At 46.9% G+C, this 15,645-nt stretch overlaps 2 protein-coding genes across 2 annotated transcripts; both read right to left on the reverse strand.

Annotated features, from left to right (window-relative positions):
- Nucleotides 1–429: 429 nt before the first annotated feature.
- Nucleotides 430–15,417, reverse strand: lmo4a (LIM domain only 4a). Its single transcript, XM_029710226.1, has 5 exons — nucleotides 14,998–15,417; nucleotides 6,608–6,856; nucleotides 2,669–2,765; nucleotides 2,120–2,278; nucleotides 430–1,896 (listed from the first exon to the last, which is right to left on the reverse strand). Exons 2-5 carry the CDS (start codon nucleotides 6,847–6,849, stop codon nucleotides 1,888–1,890), a joined length of 507 nt encoding a protein of 168 aa, XP_029566086.1. The 5' UTR covers nucleotides 6,850–6,856; nucleotides 14,998–15,417; the 3' UTR covers nucleotides 430–1,887.
- On the reverse strand, nucleotides 7,147–8,755 carry LOC115159821 (suprabasin-like). Its single transcript, XM_029709876.1, has 4 exons — nucleotides 8,738–8,755; nucleotides 8,427–8,645; nucleotides 7,810–8,235; nucleotides 7,147–7,743 (listed from the first exon to the last, which is right to left on the reverse strand). Exons 1-4 carry the CDS (start codon nucleotides 8,753–8,755, stop codon nucleotides 7,156–7,158), a joined length of 1,251 nt encoding a protein of 416 aa, XP_029565736.1. The 3' UTR covers nucleotides 7,147–7,155.
- Nucleotides 15,418–15,645: the final 228 nt, after the last annotated feature.

Here is a 15,645-nt window from a genome sequence, read left to right on the forward strand (position 1 = left end):
TACGCAGTGAAGAAAGAAAAGTTATATGGAGTTAAAGGTAAGAGAAAAAGGGTTGGCTTATTTCTTTCAGTTTGTTGTTGCATTGTGAGCCCTGTAAAGTCAACAGCTGGACTGCTCTACTCAGCACCCACAGGAAAGGGGTCCCTCCCTTTTAATTAGGCCAGCTCACCAGATTAGGCCTCATTAGACTCCGGCACAGGACTTCAGCTAAAGCCTGGGCCTCCAGCGTATCCCACTTTAATTGCTTCTGTAATGGCCCCAGCTCAAGCCTTTGAAATTCCATTCCTGAGGGTAATCGGCCATGTTTGTCTGAGTCCGGGAGCTTTACCTTTCGGTGTGAAAGCGCTATTTGTCACACCTCGCTACACACGCGCACACACAAACGGCAGGTAAATATTATCCAAACACTCATTACAGACACGACACAGGTGACTGGCAATATTATGATTATTATAGTTATTTAGAAAGTACTTTTTTTCTCCATATAGATGTTTTAGGCCACACAAAGACTCAATTCAACCATAGACCACAATACAATAATAGCACTAGAAAAGATATGTACAGTTATTACTTCTCTCCATCCCTATGCCGCTCCCGTCTTCCCTCAACCTGGGTCGTGTTCATTAGGTACCAAACGGAAGAAAACAGCCTGAAACAGCGAGGGACTACATGGCCTCTCCAATAACAAACACTTATTTTTGTTTTCTATCTACAGTGAGCCCTACTCAACACGACCCTGGTTATATGTGGACCAGTTAAACTTTGACCTTGTCCTCTTCAACCACCACACAACAACAATACATTTAAGACGTATAGAGCACTGCTGCAAAGTCATGTTGGAATAACAATTCTCACCGGCCAAATGTTTTAAACAACAATTACAAATGCATTTTTGTATGTTCCCATAAACAGGAGTACATTTACTAACCCCAGGAACCATCTTCACCTGAAAACATAACTAAATATCGAAGACAATCGAGAAACACAAGGCAACCACTTGCAGTACAAAATAATCATGGGACTAAAAGGTATGTTTTGATGAATATTCTACAGGCATTCTTCATTTAGTACACAGAGAGTATATTTGTGAAAGTAGACAAGACATCCAGGCAGGTGTATTTGATCATTCCTCGTTCGGCTCAACTCGACAGTTCGAGTGAGCCAATGAGAGTTCAGGAATGAGAGTTCAGGAACGTCCAGGGGGCAAAAGCTATGGTCGCATAGCACTACAACCAAAGAATTTCCTGTTTCCCTCAATCCGACACATGAAAGGGCCTAGAGTCTGAGCTCAGAGAGTGTGTGTCTGTGTATTCATGTGGCGATCTTGTTTTGAACACACTCTTCGTGTTTTGGGAGTCATTAAACTGTAGCTTGGTTGAAACAGCTCCGGACGAGAACCAGTTTATATTTATTGGTCTGTGGCATCTTCCTCTCCCTGTAGTTTTATGTGCTGGCTAGGGAAAGGTGCTACATCAAGGATGGTCCATCACTGGAAATGCCATAGTCCTCTCAGGGCATTACAAGTCAGTCTTATGCAAGTCAGTCACCAATGGACTTACCGAAAACAGACACTGGTTTGACAGTATAAATCATCCTCTTCCATCATCAACAGTCTTTCCCTCCTCCGCATCTTCCCCTTGAAGCAGGAGATTATGTCAAGGTTGAGAACATGATTCTCTATGACCAGAATAAACATTATTTTGGGGGAAATGCCGTGTTACTGGGAAAGATAATGGACACTGGCAGCAGTATCCGGAGTACGGATATGGGAATATCTGAACGATGGGATGGATGGTGCAGGACAAAGTTATTGGTGGAAAATGAAGAAGAGCAGATGGAGGAGGCGTGGGAGGAGAAGGCACATGTTGCTTTGTCACCCATTCTTCTTCAGCAGACCTGAGATCAGGAGAAAGAGGTGATTATTGGTACACATTGATTATGCATAAATACAAGACTGCAAGAACAAAGACAGCAAGAAGACCACAGTCCAACACCACTTTGAACAGCATTTCTAAAAAAGCACTCTTGGAGACGTCAGAATGCACATTCATTAATTAAATCACATGGATTGGACTATCAACCAAGGGCTGTGTGGCTCTATCAGAACCCATCCCTTCACCTTCTGGTCGGGCATCATGCCGTTCCCCTGCAGCGAGGTCAGGTGACTGCTGAGCAGGGCGCCCCCTGGCCGGTCGTGCTCACAGAAGATGGTGCCATTGACATAGTGGAAGCGGTCGCCCGGCACCAGCCGGTTTCTACAGGTGGCACAGGTGAAACACTGCAGAAAGCGAGGGACATAAGGAACTTTAAGAAAGAGCAACAGAAACATGGGTTTCTCGCTGAGTCATATCACTGTGTTATAAAGGGCTTCTGTTGGCATCCCACTGGGCTCAGACGTCGGTTCAACCACTAGTTTTAATTTACATTTGGTTGAGTTGTCAACTAACGTGAATTAAACACCAAAAAATCCCTCATCATTGGATTTAGGTTAAAAGTTGGGTGAAAAAATTACGTTGATTACTTTTTGTAAATCCAATCAGTTTTCCACGTTGACTCAACGTCATCACATACATCTTTTTGTTGTTGTTATGAAGTGGAAACAACGTTGATTCAACCAGTTTTTGCCCAATGGAATGAGTCTTTACTTTTAGGCTGAAGTTCCTCTTACCTTGAGGTGGTACACATTGCCCTGTGCCCGCATCACCATCTCACTGGCAGGGATGGACTGACCACAAGCGCTGCATGCCCCGCTGTGCCCGAACAGCCTGTGGATGAACAACCCGTGTCACACCACTGCAACCACTCACACCACAAACACTTCAACACATTACCCCTCTGGCCAAGTAACACCTCCTTTTCAGAATGAAAGCAATGCTGTTGTTCAGCACCGCACTTCTTATATCTGATTCTGAATCAGCTCACCCTTTTCCAATCCTAAATAGAAATATCTCGAGCAATAAAAGAAATACGTCCCAGACCAGTGGTTGAAGTCATAAATAAAGTATAGGTCTAGATTCTAACACAGGGCTGTCAAACTCATTCCACAGAGGACCTTGTGTCTGCAGGTTTTTCCTGTTTTTCCTTTCAATTAAGACTTAAGACAACCAGGTGAGGGGAGTGAAAACTCAGCCCTCAATGGAATGAGTTTGACACGTGTTCCAGCAGGACTGAATTGGAGGGATGCAGCATTGAATAGTGTTGGTGGTGGTGTTGAGACATGTGACTCAGGTCTTATGAGTGTTCAGCCGGCGGCCACAGATTCCATGTGGGGTTTGAGCTGCAGATGAAGTCCATGGCAGGCTACTGGGAGAGCCAGGAAATATGTTACAGCTGATACTGGTGAAGAACCCTGATGAAGGGCTTTTTCTCCACAAGTCACGGAATACCTTCTGTAGATGCTGGTGATGTCATTGTTTGGTGTGAAGCGTAAGACAAAGACTATGGTCCACTACAGGCCTTTTGGTGAAGCAGACATTGCGTTGCTGATGTCGAACAGTTAGCCTCATTGTTAGAGCGTGACCAGGTAAGTCCATTTTGTGAAACTTCCACACCACATTTAGTAGACTACCCAGATCACATTAGCCCATCCCTCAGAGAGCCTAGTGTGTAAACAGTTCAACTGTTCAGTCTTAATAGAAAGCCTGTCACCTTTATTACACCCCCTCCTTGTGACACCTACCAGACTGGTTTGGCTGCTATAACCCCCCCCCCCCCCCCCTCCGGTTCCCTATCAGTGTCCCAGCTCTGACTGCACACTGTAATGAATTTTTGATCTTAATCCAAACAGTAATTTAATAAGCGAGCGCCCGAGAGGAACCCTGTTCTCCCTAATTAAGACTCTCTCTCTCCCTCCCTCCCTCCATCCCCTCTCTCTCTCCCCCTCTCTCTCTCCCTCCCCTCCCCTCTCTCTCCCTCCCCTCTCTCTCCCTCCCTCTCTCCCTCCCCTCTCTCCCTCCCTCCCCTCTCTCTCCCCTCTCTCTTTCCCCCTCTCTCCCCTCCCTCCCCTCTCTCCCTCCCCTCTCTCCCTCCCTCCCCTCTCTCTCTCCTCCCCTCTCTCTCTCCCCTCTCTCTTTCCCTCTCTCTCCTCTCTCTCCCTCCCCTCTCTCTCTCCCTCCCCTCCCCTCTCTCTCCCTCCCCTCTCTCTCCCTCTCTCTCTCCCTCCCCTCTCTCCCTCCCTCCCCTCTCTCTCTCCCCTCTCTCTTTCCCCCTCTCTCCTTCCCCTCTCTCCCTCCCTTCTCTCCCTCCCTCCCTCTCTCTCTCTCCCCCCTCTCTCTCCCCTCTCTCTCCTCTCTCTTTCCCTCTCTCTCTCTCCCCTCTCTCTCTCCCCTCTCTCTCCCTCCCCTCTCTCTCCCTCCCCTCTCTTCCTCCCCTCTCTCTTTCCCTCCCCTCTCTCTCCCTCCCCTCTCTCTCTCCCCCTCTCTCTCTCCCTCCCCTCCCCTCTCTCCTCCCTCCCCTCTCCCCCCCCCTCTCTCTCCCTCCCCTCTCTCTTTCCCTCCCCTCTCTCTCCCTCCCTCCCTCCTCTCTCTCTCCTCTCTCTCCCTCCCCTCTCTCTCCCTCCCCCCTCTCTCTCCCTCCCCCCCTCTCTCTCCCCTCCCCCTCTCCTCTCTCTCCCTCCCCCTCTCTCTCCCCCTCCCCCTCTCCTCTCTCTCTCTCCCTCCCCCTCTCTCTCCCCCCTCTCTCTCTCCCCCTCTCTCTCTCCCTCCCCCTCTCTCTCCCTCCCCCCCTCTCTCTCCCCCTCTCTCTCCCTCCCCTCTCTCTCTCCCCTCTCCCTCTCTCCACCTTTATCGGACCTCAGCGGCACAGTGCCACTCGGCAATGAGAGCCTTGCCCTTTTCCACTAACTGTATTATACATTTGATAAGCTTCCGTACTGCGTCCCGTTCTGCATTAGAAATATCTGCGAGGATGGACCTTGAGCGTACATGGACACAAGGTGCTGCACTATGTTAGACCATCGTTAAGCAGCAGTGCACAAGTACCATATACCCCTTAAAATATGAACGGTGTCATTCCATATTGCTGATTAATTAACAGAGCACTTTTTAGGGCAAAAACACCTTTATATTTTTCTTGTGCAATTCCCATTTATTCATGTTGGCTGCTAGCATTGTAATGAGGAGTTATTATTGGCACAGGCGTCAAGGTGATTTTTAAGCAATACATAGCTAGTAGGCCTACATTCAATTTTGCAACCATACATCTTTCGGTAGATCACATTGTAGGGAAGTAGAAGTGTGCTATTTATTCTGGTGGGAATGGCTTTAAATCCTCTGTATTCTTACTGGGCTGATGTACAGTGCCCAGTGTCTCTGCTCTACCCAGCAGGCCTCCCTTCGTGCCGGAGCTCTTGGGCTGTGTGGGTTTCCAGACTACACCGGATCTGCCCCAGTGTTTGCCCTGGAGAGCACCGGGGCCTGAGAAGTGCCAACACAGGCACACACACAATCCCAGTCTGTGTTGGCCCAGCCAGCCTCTTGCTCTCTCTCTCTCACACACACATAGTCCAGACTGGACAAGACATTATTAAGACAAACAGTGTAGGAGCAATGCTGTGGTGATGGAATTGGCTAATGTGCAGTCTTATCCTGGTTTCCCCTCACCCTACGCAACTTCTTAGGTTTTGTCATTAAAATGTGCAAAAAGTAGTGAAATACAGAGTTGGTCATGTCTTGAGAGGATAGAGTAGCTTTCAGAATCTCCTTGTTCCCCCAGACCCACACCCTACCCTGCTGTGAGCATATACCTCTTTCATAACACCCTCCAGTCTCTGATATCCTACCAGACCCTACCCTGCTGTGAGCATATACCTCTTTCATAACACCCTCCAGTCTCTGATATCCTACCAGACCCTACCCTGCTGTGAGCATATACCTCTTTCATAACACCCTCCAGTCTCTGATATCCTACCACACCCTACCCTGCTGTGAGCATATACCTCTTTCATAACACCCTCCAGTCTCTGATATCCTACCAGACCCTACCCTGCTGTGAGCATATACCTCTTTCATAACACCCTCCAGTCTCTGATATCCTACCACACCCTACCCTGCTGTGAGCATATACCTCTTTCATAACACCCTCCAGTCTCTGATATCCTACCACACCCTACCTGACCGCATTCACACCCAAACACCTGGTTCCTTTATGCGTGCGTAGAACAAACAAAAAGAGAGAAAAAAGACTTGACAAATTCCTCCACTTCTCCAACTGCTTTCAGAGCTGTCTGTGCTTGTCTGGCCTAGCATTAACAGACTCATCAGGCGGGATCAGTTGTGGAAAGTGGATTTCCGTTGCACTTTCACTATTAACTCGTTATTGAAGGAGAAGCTCACTAAAATTGACTTTAGGTTGTAGGCTAACCATCTCTCAGCTGTTTTTGCTATCTTCAACCATTTTTGACCTGGGCTGTGTTGAACATTTAAAACACTTTAATTTCACTTTGTCAACATAGCCTTGGTCCAAAATGGTTGATGTTACCTAAAACATTTGAGAGACCGTTAGCTTACAACCTATGGTAATTTCAGACTATATAACATAGGCAAATCATTTCCCCACCCCCCCACTCAGTGTCCTTTCTGATTTCAACGCTTCCTTCCCTGAAGCTCACCTGATGTAGTCGTTCTTGCAGAGGATCATGCCACCTTTGCTGTAGCAGGTGGTGCCAATCTCGCCCAGCTGGGCGTGGCAGCAGGAGCACTTGAGGCAGCGCGTGTGCCAGTAGCGCTCCATGGAGAAGAGCAGGAAGCGGTCGGCGATGCGCCCACCACAGCCCGCGCATGACCTGCCTGCCGAGCCACCGCCGCCCCCCGTCACCGCCACGGCTGATGCCTCCACCCGGCTGTTCACCATGGTTGGCCTGGAGAGAAGATATAATGTCGCCCTGAGTAAGGATGATAACAACAAGGCTGAGCGAATGGAAAAGTGTCTATTCAGCAGTACGAGAATGTTTGAGCTTAACATGGACAGATGGAATGATATTTCTGTTTTAAAGACATTAACAGTCCAGGAAATAACACCACTGACACTTTTATTAACAAGCTTTATATCAACTTAGGGTATTTGGTTGATGTTTACCACAGCTTCTACAGTCTATTCCGGAAACCCACGGAACATTCAGGAAATCAAGCTTCCTCTCCGTCTTCCCCGTTATCATGGTTACCCTAAATACATCTGTGCCATACCATACTGTTCACCCACCTGGAACGTACCATACTGTACACCCACCTGGAACGTACCATACTGGAACGTACCATACTGTACACCCACCTGGAATGTACCATACTGTACACCCACCTGGAACGTACCATACTGTACACCCACCTGGAATGTACCATACTGTACACCCACCTGGAACGTACCATACTGTACACCCACCTGGAACGTACCATACTGGAACGTACCATACTGTACACCCACCTGGAATGTACCATACTGTACACCCACCTGGAACGTACCATACTGTACACCCACCTGGAACGTACCATACTGTACACCCACCTGGAACGTACCATACTGTACACCCACCTGGAATGTACCATACTGTACACCCACCTGGAACGTACCATACTGTACACCCACCTGGAATGTACCATACTGTACACCCACCTGGAATGTACCATACTGTATACCCACCTGGAATGTACCATACTGTACACCCACCTGGAATGCACCATACTGTACACCCACCTGGAACGTACCATACTGGAATGTACCATACTGTTCACCCACCTGGAACGTACCATACTGTACACTTACCTGGAACGTACCATACTGTACACCCACCTGGAATGTACCATACTGTACACCCACCTGGAACGTACCATACTGTACACCCACCTGGAATGTACCATACTGTACACCCACCTGGAATGTACCATACTGTATACCCACCTGGAATGTACCATACTGTACACCCACCTGGAATGTACCATACTGGAATGTACCATACTGTACACCCACCTGGAACGTACCATACTGGAATGTACCATACTGTTCACCCACCTGGAACGTACCATACTGTACACCCACCTGGAACGTACCATACTGTACACCTACCTGGAACGTACCATACTGTTCACCCACCTGGAACGTACCATACTGGAACGTACCATACTGTACACCCACCTGGAATGTACCATACTGTACACCCACCTGGAATGTACCATACTGTTCACCCACCTGGAACGTACCATACTGGAATGTACCATACTGTACACCCACCTGGAACGTACCATACTGGTATGTACCATACTGTACACCCACCTGGAACGTACCATACTGGAATGTACCATACTGTACACCCACCTGGAACGTACCATACTGGAATGTACCTGTACACCCACCTGGAACGTACCATACTGGAATGTACCATACTGTACACCCACCTGGAACGTACCATACTGGAATGTACCATACTGTACACCCACCTGGAACGTACCATACTGTACACCCACCTGGAATGTACCATACTGTACACCCACCTGGAACGTACCATACTGTTCACCCACCTGGAACGTACCATACTGGAACGTACCATACTGTACACCTACCTGGAACGTACCATACTGGAACGTACCATACTGTACACCCACCTGGAACGTACCATACTGTACACCCACCTGGAACGTACCATACTGTTCACCCACCTGGAATGTACCTTACTGTACACCCACCTGGAATGTACCATACTGTACACCCACCTGGAATGTACCATACTGTACACCCACCTGGAACGTACCATACTGGAACGTACCATACTGTACACCCACCTGGAATGTACCATACTGTACACCCACCTGGAACGTACCATACTGTACACCCACCTGGAATGTACCATACTGTTCACCCACCTGGAATGTACCATACTGTACACCCACCTGGAACGTACCATACTGTACACACCAGGGGTAGGTAACTAGATTCAGCTGTGGGACGATTTTTGTCAGAGCAGATGGTCGGTGGACCGAAACGTAATTATAATAATTTGTACACTGTAAATGAACCACAACCAAGCCCAAAAAGAGATTGTATTTGAAAATAACATAATTTAATACCTTAATTAAATTGCGACACGATCACATACGTCTTGCTGGTGATTTTAGTATTTTTTGGACAAAAAATAACACCCCCCCCCAAAAAAAAAATATTATGACTTTGAGGGGGGTCAAACAAAATAAAAATACTTGTGGGCCGGTTTTGGCCCGTGGTCCACCTTTAACCGACGTCCGAACTGTATATCCACCTGGAATGTCCAAACTGTACTGTACACCCACCTGGAATGTCCAAACTGTACTGTACACCCACCTGGAATGTCCAAACTGTACTGTACACCCACCTGGAATGTCCAAACTGTACTGTACACCCACCTGGAATGTCCAAACTGTACTGTACACCCACCTGGAATGTCCAAACTGTACTGTACACCCACCTGGAATGTCCAAACTGTACTGTACATGCACCTGGAATGTCCAAACTGTACTGTACATCCACCTGGAGTGTCCAAACTGTACTGTACACCCACCTGGAATGTCCAAACTGTACTGTACACCCACCTGGAATGTCCAAACTGTACTGTACACCCACCTGGAATGTCCAAACTGTACTGTACACCCACCTGGAATGTCCAAACTGTACTGTACACCCACCTGGAATGTCCAAACTGTACTGTACACCCACCTGGAGTGTCCAAACTGTACTGTACACCCACCTGGAATGTCCAAACTGTACTGTACACCCACCTGGAATGTCCAAACTGTACTGTACCTCCACCTGGAACTTGGGTGACGAGGAGAGAGAAGCCCCACAGACAGGAAAGAGCGAGGCCTCGGATTCCCAAATGTGAGTTTTGGCACGGTAACCAATCGGTTGGCTCTGGTACTCGTTGGCAAAGAGAGCTTAGGCCTATTCATTTAAGGGATATGGCGGAAGGGGGAGGTACAGTTTCCTGAAAAATATGCGCCTCAGAGGCGACTGGCACCCTGGAAAGCAGCTGTCCCACGACAACTTCCACACAAACCTCTTCTTACTAACCAAAGCAGCACTGTCTTTGAGCCGGCTGCAAATATAACCTCTCATTGCAACTTGATAATGTGTCTCAGAAGAGAGGTCTTTGATGTTGCAGAGTCCTGCTCATTGAATAATGTTGTTGGGTCTTTTGTGTTGTTGGGTTGCACTGGGTGAGTAGACTAGTCGACAGAGGTTTTTTGAGTGATTACAAATTATGCAAAAACTTTGGTTAGGGTTAGGGAGTTGACACTCTGGTATACCAGTATATAAACCTTCTGGTGGTGTAACGGAGAAGACATATGGAGTCCCATATCCTTAGAGACACCAGACTGCCAATGGTAATCTACATGATGTCTCCACATTCCAAGTGTGCCGATATCGGTTCATTTCTACTGTATATCCGAACTTCCCACTTTTACGTTTCAAAACTGAACTGATTTCATACACAGCTGGGGATAATATTGCTTTCAAATCACACTAACAAGAACCATACCAGCGTGCAACTCAGCAATGAGTCAGCCATTGCTTTTCACCGGCTTCATGATTCATAATTATGGCCAACAACAACACTAAATAATTGCAGCGACGGATTTCATTTTCCAAATTAACAACAGCGTCCTAATTTGTCCTCCAGTGCTTCTAATTTAAATGAGGGCATGTTTTGCTTTACGAGTGCCCTTCCCACAAGACATTTCAGTCCGCCGCTGGTCCACCACAGTTATGCACTCTCTGCTTCGGACACCTGGCTCCAATCAAGGAGAGCTGAGCTCCATAAGAGAGGCCCAGGGCGATGCTGGACTGACCCCAACAAAGTGCCTTCACATGGGGCACCAACCCTGCACCTCAGGACCCATACAGAGGAACACGACAAAGAGCTGAGGGACCAAACCCTGGCGGTAAAGCTTTTTCCACAGTGCTGCTCTACAGTATCTAGTTCAATAGATGCACGTAGCTGCTGTAACCAACCCATCTATTGGCATTTGGACAGGTGAGATATTTTTTATACATTCTTGACATAGGTCAGCACTTGACTTATCACAGGCCTATCAGTCCGTGCAGTACGAGCACACAGACACACACACAGACACACACACAGACACACAGACACAAAGACACACACACAGACACACACACAGACACACAGACACACAGACAGACACACAGACAGACACACACACACAGACAGACACACAGACAGACACACAGACAGACAGACACACACACAGACACACAGACAGACACACAGACACACACACACAGACAGACACACAGACAGACAGACACACAGACAGACAGACACACAGACAGACACACAGACAGACAGACACACAGACAGACACACAGACAGACACACAGACAGACACACAGACACACACACAGACAGACACACAGACAGACAGACACACACAACATCAATCCGATCGTGAATATCGGCACAAAACATTTCTCCGTTTGATTGATGACCGTTACACTAGGCTGTTTCACAAGCCCCTTTTAAAAAGGCTGCTGTCAATTTCTCTGTGGATTTGAAAGAGTCCCTGAACCAGGCAAGGCTGGTGGAAGAAAGGGGGAAAGCTTATACTGTTGCCTTAAATCCAAGGTATTGCATGAGGGGGAAAGAGAGCTTGGCGTCTGCATGTGGGGGATTGCCTGCCATCTGGGACTCTATCACATGTTATTTCCTCTAGCTGTTCTTCCACCGAGGTCAAGAGGCAACAGACAAGAGATGCCCTGGGGAGTTCAAAGGTCATCCACAGAGCTGCTCTGATTGGGGATGTCAATCAGGGGTTGGGGAGGTCCAAGTTGCCACAGGAAGGCAGTGTGACCCCTTCCTGGAGGGGGGCCATCCCGGGGCACATTTTAGCCTTTACCAGTCGGTTTCAAATGCCAGCTGGCAATGTGCTGTCTCACAGCCAGGGTCAAAGGCAACCCTGGCAAACTGGAGACCAGAGGCAGCAACTCCAGAAAAAAAAACGTCAAAAATACCTGGGGGCAACAACATGGTTTTCCAACTTACTCCTAGCAATGGGTCCCACAGCTGCATCCTAGGATGGAGAATTGAAATCAAATTGAAATGAAAACACTTGATGCCAGATTTGTTCTGGCAATGTGGGGCATCATAGTTGAGGGGATGGATTATCCCACCTAAGGAACAGTAAGGGAAACATTTAACAGTACTGGGAAGGGGGGCAGAACCTTCTGCAACTATCATAACGGCATATAGCTATAAACAATTATGCAATTAGTGCAATGAGGTCATTGTGTATGATGAATACACAGCTTGTCTAGTTAATTTACAGTTTGGAACACAAGACACCTTACATGGCCCACTTCTGCTTGCTGCTTTGCAGTCCGTTTCCTGTGTTCAGAGCCAGACTCCTCGGGCAGTGAATTACCAGCGTGAAATCAATTACTATACCCCGAAATACAAGAGCCTCCACCCTCGTGAAATAAAAAGAGGAATTCTGGTCAAATCTAGGAACAGAGGCACCAGTGTGACCTCCCTTTCTCTTCCTCTCTCATAGCTCTCATAGACATGCACTTGAGTATGAGCTATACCCTATTTTTCTCTTTTAAAAGAAGGACTTGGGTAAAGTGTCTATATGGTATGGAAACATTTCCTCTTGATTACAATATGTCAACAAGTCCTAAGCCTCAATGCTTTTTCTGGCCATCTGGCAATTTGCCTGTAGAACCAGTTAGTCTCCCTTGACTCCAAACAGATCATAACATGTACCGTGAAGCCACAGCAGACCAAGTCCAACCTAAGAGGAGAAGAGGCCTTAAATGAATGATTATTTCCCTGTTTGTTTGCCTTCCTACTGAATGTCAGAAGAACTGCTGCAGTGCAGCTACGTGAAAGTCTCAAATGGGTGCAGAAATACTTCTCACTTTTTTTGCATTCCTCACCGTACCTGCGACAAGTTGCGGCAGCACAGCGAATGCAATCACACAGACACACACCTGCAGAAGCCTCAGCCGTAAGCGAAGACGAGCCAAAATAACCTCACAAAAAAACCTCACTGATCTCATGAAAATGCAAATCCTACATTTAATCATCTTTCGCAGCACACGGCAAACTCTGAGACAATACCTGAGCCATGCCCTGGGGAATGTCATCAGCATCGGAGGGGGAGCCAGTGATATTTCAATGCAGAGCAAGCCCCAACAATTACATTACCCTAAACGGGACTTAGACAAGCTTATCCCCCCGCTGAACACAGTAGACACCCACCTATTTTGGAGGGCGCAAGGACTTAGTGTTCCTTCTTATCAACACCCTGCAGAACTTTGGAGAACGCCATATCTTCATAACGCTGATTTGTAACCAAAGCCTATCGCTAAAAACAAGCTAGGGCATTTCTCCTGGCAAAGGAGCATATTGGCTTTCTAAAAACAAAGAGAAAAGGGGGTTAGGAAAGTCTATGCAAGCCAGATAGATGTACAAGTGGCACACAATGAGGACAAAGTTTAGAGGGGGTGACGGAAAGAGTTATTTTTGTTGAGATGAGTTTTGGAGTCCGCCCGAGTCTGTCCTTGACTAGGCTACTACTTACGCTCCTTCCATTGATAAACTGGAGTCCTTGTTGAGCGATAAGAGTCTGGGGCTCTGATTTGTAATAAGCTCGGTCTCCGCTGCTGCGTTTAATGATAAATGAATGATCAGGCAAAACAAAGGTTAGTGAGGAGGAGAGACAGCTGTGTTCCGCTCTGGTAATAGACTGATTGATGAAATAACCATTAAAAACAGAGGCTAATGAGGAGGAACACAATACCTTGGCTGTCTGAGGACAGACTGATGGATTGCATGTGGTTTCGGGTTGACAGAGCAAATAATGGTTCACTCGCCATTACCCAATTGCATTTGGCTCTTCTTCATTGAAATACTCACTTGTTGGTGATAAATACATTGTCAGCTCCCAATCATTTAGTCTTCTTGTATTGCTACGCTTCTTTTGGATAGAAACCTACATAGATAGCATAGGCCTAATAGGCTGCGTTTACACAGGCAGCCCAATTCAGATTTATTGCCCAATTTATAAGCAAAAGAGCTGATCTGATTTGTCCAAAAGACCAATTAGCGGGACAAACGTCAGAATTTGGCTGCCTGTGTAAATGCAGCCTTATAACCTTATTTGTTCAACATATGGTGAATACTAAACTGTGTTTTTATAAGACCACTAGGCATTTTTAGGCTTGGGCATAGTTTCTTTATCTTGTTGATGTGCATCAACAAGTCCCATATCTCACCAAAGTGTCTCGGATCAAATTTCACATTACACCAGTCACTTTGTAGAGAAGTATTGCTCCCTGTGCCTTTGGTAAACCTACACTAATTAAAACCTGTCAAAGCCCAACGCCCATCCCCCCAGTTTAAATGAACAAATAACCCCGCTCACACAAGCAAGGGGAAGTCGTTTGTAATTAAAATAAATAAGCCTGACTGCACCATTAACAGCCACTATAAATAGTACAAATAGTACAGTGAGCAATGGTCAGGCCCGCTTGGCACCAAGGCAGATTAGCAATATATCCTTCTCTTTTAATAATGCGCTCAGGGGCCATAACTACACGCATCGCTGTTTCATTAAAACGGGTCTCTTTTAATTAACACTACGGCCGCCGCACAACTCCCCATTGTACCAGGGCTGCCTTGATGCAGAGATGCAGTCAAGATACCGGAGAAGACCCCCCCCCCACACACACAACACAAGCATGGACGAACGGTTAAGAAATGTGTGCTATGATAAGGGGTAAAAGTAAGTCATGTTCAGCACCGGATAGTCAGAGGGAAATGTAGAATCACGGACGAATAGCTTGCGCTCAATAATTGTTCGAACATGACAGACAGAAAAGGGGACCAACATTTTCTGGCAGTAATACCCTACCGTTCATTACTGTGTAATAACACATCTACTAGGCTGAAACTTTTAACGATATAGGACTATTGTTAACAAATGTGTGGAAAATGTGACGCGCTGCGGTGCTCACCTTGCCGTCGTGGTAGTTTATGTGAAGTAAACGCGAGGAAATGATCACGATGTGGTGCGCGCTACCACGAGACGTGCGCAACTTCAACCAAGTCGTGGACTGCTGCTTGCAATGGTAAATTGTTGCAGTTCTCAAGATGTAACAACTTCAAACGGTTGTTATATATTCCGATTGGAGAGCTTGCAAACTAGTCCAGAAGTAGTCTAGGCTAAATCTTCCTCTTCTTGTTTCCTTATTTTATACTGCGTTGGTCGACTTCATGGATTTCCTATAGACAGCTGAAACAGTAAACTTGGTGATGAAGTAATTCTCTCATATCAGATAGTCACAGCTCGGCTAAAGGAATTTGGTTCTTGTTCATGGACATACAGCGCTACTATTTGTGAGAGGAAAGGCGGCTACTCCAGTTCAAAGCCAAGAGGGAATACACATTTAAATCACTCCTCCTATGACGCGTCGAGGTTCAGCCCCCGCAGCCATTGAACAGCAAGGGGGGTGTGGCATTTGACATAATGATGGATGTCTGTTTAAGGAACTTTTGCCTATTTGTGGCTGTTTTAAATAGGCCATAATCACCACCGCTGAGCAATGTTGAAAAAGCAATTCATTAATCCTTAACCCAGCCCCCAACCTCCCTAAGGCAGAAGA

Source organism: Salmo trutta, chromosome 23, assembly GCF_901001165.1.
Source record: "Salmo trutta chromosome 23, fSalTru1.1, whole genome shotgun sequence".
Classification (NCBI taxonomy): domain Eukaryota; kingdom Metazoa; phylum Chordata; class Actinopteri; order Salmoniformes; family Salmonidae; genus Salmo; species Salmo trutta.